Genomic DNA, 2,802 nt, shown 5'->3' with positions numbered 1-2,802 from the left:
GGGGGGGAGGAGTAAGTTCAGAGGGGGCCACGTGGACACCCCGACCCAGGTCGGTCTCGGTTTGTGTTGGGGTGCACCCAGAAGCCCCAGAATTTCAGACCTGGAACCTCCAAAAGGTCTCCCAGAGGTCAGCCTGTTTCAGACCTGCCCTGCCCTGTAAGCCTCGCTAGCCCTCTCCCCTAAGTGAATGGCCTTAGGAGCGGGCCAAGTTCCAGGGGCCCTGTTCCTGCACACCGGGGAGCCCCCCGCTTCTGGGAGAGCCCTGGGAGTAGGCTGAGCACAGGGCCTCAGTGCCCGCCCCCACGCGTGTCTCAGACCTCTCCTCGTGTTTCTAGTCCCTCCTTCCATCTCTAAAGACGACCCCTCGGGGGAGGGCAGCGTGAAGGAAGTGAAGGCCAAGGCCAACAGCACTTTGACCCTGGAGTGCGAGTGCTGGGCCGCGCCCCCGCCCGCCATCAGCTGGTACAAGGATGGACAGGTGAGCGCTGATGCCCGGGCCACCTCGGGCTCCCCCGTTCTGCTTAGAACCTTCTAGAAAAGGCAGCAGAAGCACCTAGCCCACATCTATCCAAAGAAGAACACACCGTCAGCTCAAAAATTCTATGCTCCGCAGTCTACTGCAGCCCAGTAGACAATAGCGAGGCCCCGGGGCCCCCTGAGCCCCCGACAGAGGGCCGTTCCCGGGCAGCAGCTCTCGGCCATGGGAAAGACAGCAGGATGGGGCTGCCGGGGCGGTGTGCGGTGGGGCCGTCAGGCTGACACGCGGTAGCAGGCGGCCCAGAGCTGCGTCGACCCTGGGGAAAGCGCTGATGCCGCCAAGTGCCCCGAAGCACTGCCTGGCGGGGTGAGGCTTCGGAGCGGGGAGGGGCGGGGTGCGGGGGCATCTCGCAGAGCTGTGCGGATCAAAGGAGTTAGCGTGTCCCCCAAATAAATGAAATTAAAAGCAGGTGGCCCCAGGCGACCTGCACCCACCCACCCTTTAGTTGTTCATTTATTTATGCACACAGAACTGGGGTACAGGTTAGAGGTAGAGGGCCGAGAGGACTCCCCAGAAACAGCGGGGAGCAGATCCACTGAACAGGCGGATCCACTGAAACACCGGCTGAGGGGGCAGCGGGCAGGCGGGAGGGGCCTGCTGCGCCCGTGGCCCCTCCCCGGCCGGGGGTGGACCGCGCCGAAGCACCTGCCGACGGCTTCACAGCGCTGCGCTTCACCCCGTTGCACCACCAGGGAGGCCCCTCTAGTTTTTAATAAGAACCCCCACTCTTCACAGGAAAAGGCCCCATAGACAGTAGGCTGCGCACCCACTTAATCCCCGCCCAGCTTGAGGCCTGGCTCCGGCCGGCAAGGTGCCGGGCGCTGGGGTCTGAGGCCGGCTGTGAGTCATCCTCCGTGGCGCTCTCGCCCCCCACGCTGAGCCGCGCCCCTCCTCCCGCAGCCGGTGACCCCCGACCAGCGGCTCCGCGTCCTGGGCGATGGGCGGCTGCTGCAGATCCGGCCCACGCGGCGCTCGGACTCGGGCCGGTACCTGTGCGTGGCCTCCAACGTGGCCGGGGAGGACGACCAGGACTTCAGCGTGCTCATCCAGGGTGCGGGCGGGGGTGGCAGCACCCCATGGGGAGGGGCCCCCTGAGGTCAGTGTGAGGCCCAGGGGGAGGGTGGCGGGGAGAGGTTGGGGTGCTGTACCCCCGTGGGGCCTGCACAGGGGGCTCACAGCACCCTGGACTGGCAGCTTCTATCCCGTCCACCATCTCTGCAGCCACCGTGGCTGCTCCCCTGGCTTCAGGTGCCATCCCAGCGAGACCCCCACGCAAAGCCCCCGCCGAAAGGAGGGTGCTTTAGGCACCCCCAAGGGGGTCTCATAGCTCCTGCTTCACTGCAGAGGGGAGGAAGAGCCCTTTAGGGCCCCAGAGGGTCCGTGGCAAGGTGACCTGTGCTCTGGGTCACCACGTCCCCTGCCTGTCACCCTGCCCTTCACCCGCCTCCTGGGGACCCCCCTTGGACAGAGGGAACCCAGACTCTGCCCTCTGGGAAGTGGGAGGGAGGGAGGGAGAGGCGGGGAGAGAGGGAGGAGGCTGAGGGCCAGATCACGTTCACGGAGGACAGTAGGAGCCAGGTTTCCTGTGGGGTGCTTCTGGGGTGTCCTGGCAGGACGACTCTGTTCTGGGGTGCCCCTACCCTTCCTCTTTGCCCTCTGGCCTCCGGTGCCCCGGGTAGGCACTGTCATTGACTGAGTTAGTGGCCAGCACGCCCTGGCACGCCTGGCCCCTTGTGAACGTGAGCCACAAATGGGGGCCTTGAGCCCCGGCACTTGGCCAAGAGGCAATCTGCTCTGTGCTGGGACACCCGAACTCTCAGAAGCTTAGTAAGTGGCTGCTCCCCAGATCCCCAGAGCACCCCACGAGGTCTTTGAGGCCCTCGGATGTGTGCCTGAGCGGGCAGGGCTTCACCCCGGTGCCCGGCGAGGGGGCGAGGGGGTGTCCTCGAGGGTGAAGGGTGTCCTTCACCCCCTGCCGCCCGTCCTGATGACTTCGTCTCCCCCACGCAGTGCCCCCCATGTTCCAGAAGGTGGGCGACGTCGGTGAGGCCTTTGAGCTCCTGTCCCGGGAGGAGGAGGCCCGGGGCGGGGTGACGGAGTACCGGGAGGTCGTGGAGAACAGCCCAGCCTACCTGTACTGTGACAGCGACGCCGTGCCGCCGCCCACACTCACCTGGTACCGGGGGGGCCGGCCCCTGGTGGCCACGGACGGGGTGTCCATTCTGCAAGGTAGGCAGGGCCCTGGCAAGGGGGCAGCCAGGCCG

The 2,802-nt window shown here is 66.3% G+C and overlaps 1 protein-coding gene across 1 annotated transcript in view; it reads left to right on the top strand.

The window, feature by feature from the left end:
• The window catches only part of HMCN2 (hemicentin 2), a 109,501-nt gene that overhangs the window by 74,496 nt on the left and 32,203 nt on the right, over positions 1-2,802 (top strand). The window contains exons 47-49 of the mRNA XM_012721201.1: positions 336-478; positions 1,439-1,589; positions 2,549-2,767. Of these exons, the coding sequence (XP_012576655.1) occupies positions 336-478; positions 1,439-1,589; positions 2,549-2,767 (513 nt within the window). The remainder of the gene's footprint in view (positions 1-335; positions 479-1,438; positions 1,590-2,548; positions 2,768-2,802) is intronic.

Source organism: Condylura cristata, unplaced genomic scaffold (assembly GCF_000260355.1).
Source record: "Condylura cristata isolate star-nosed mole 26May11 unplaced genomic scaffold, ConCri1.0 scaffold00006, whole genome shotgun sequence".
Classification (NCBI taxonomy): Eukaryota; Metazoa; Chordata; class Mammalia; order Eulipotyphla; family Talpidae; genus Condylura; species Condylura cristata.
The sequence above is the reverse complement of the archived record's forward strand: the minus strand, read 5'-3'. Positions and strand labels throughout refer to the sequence as shown.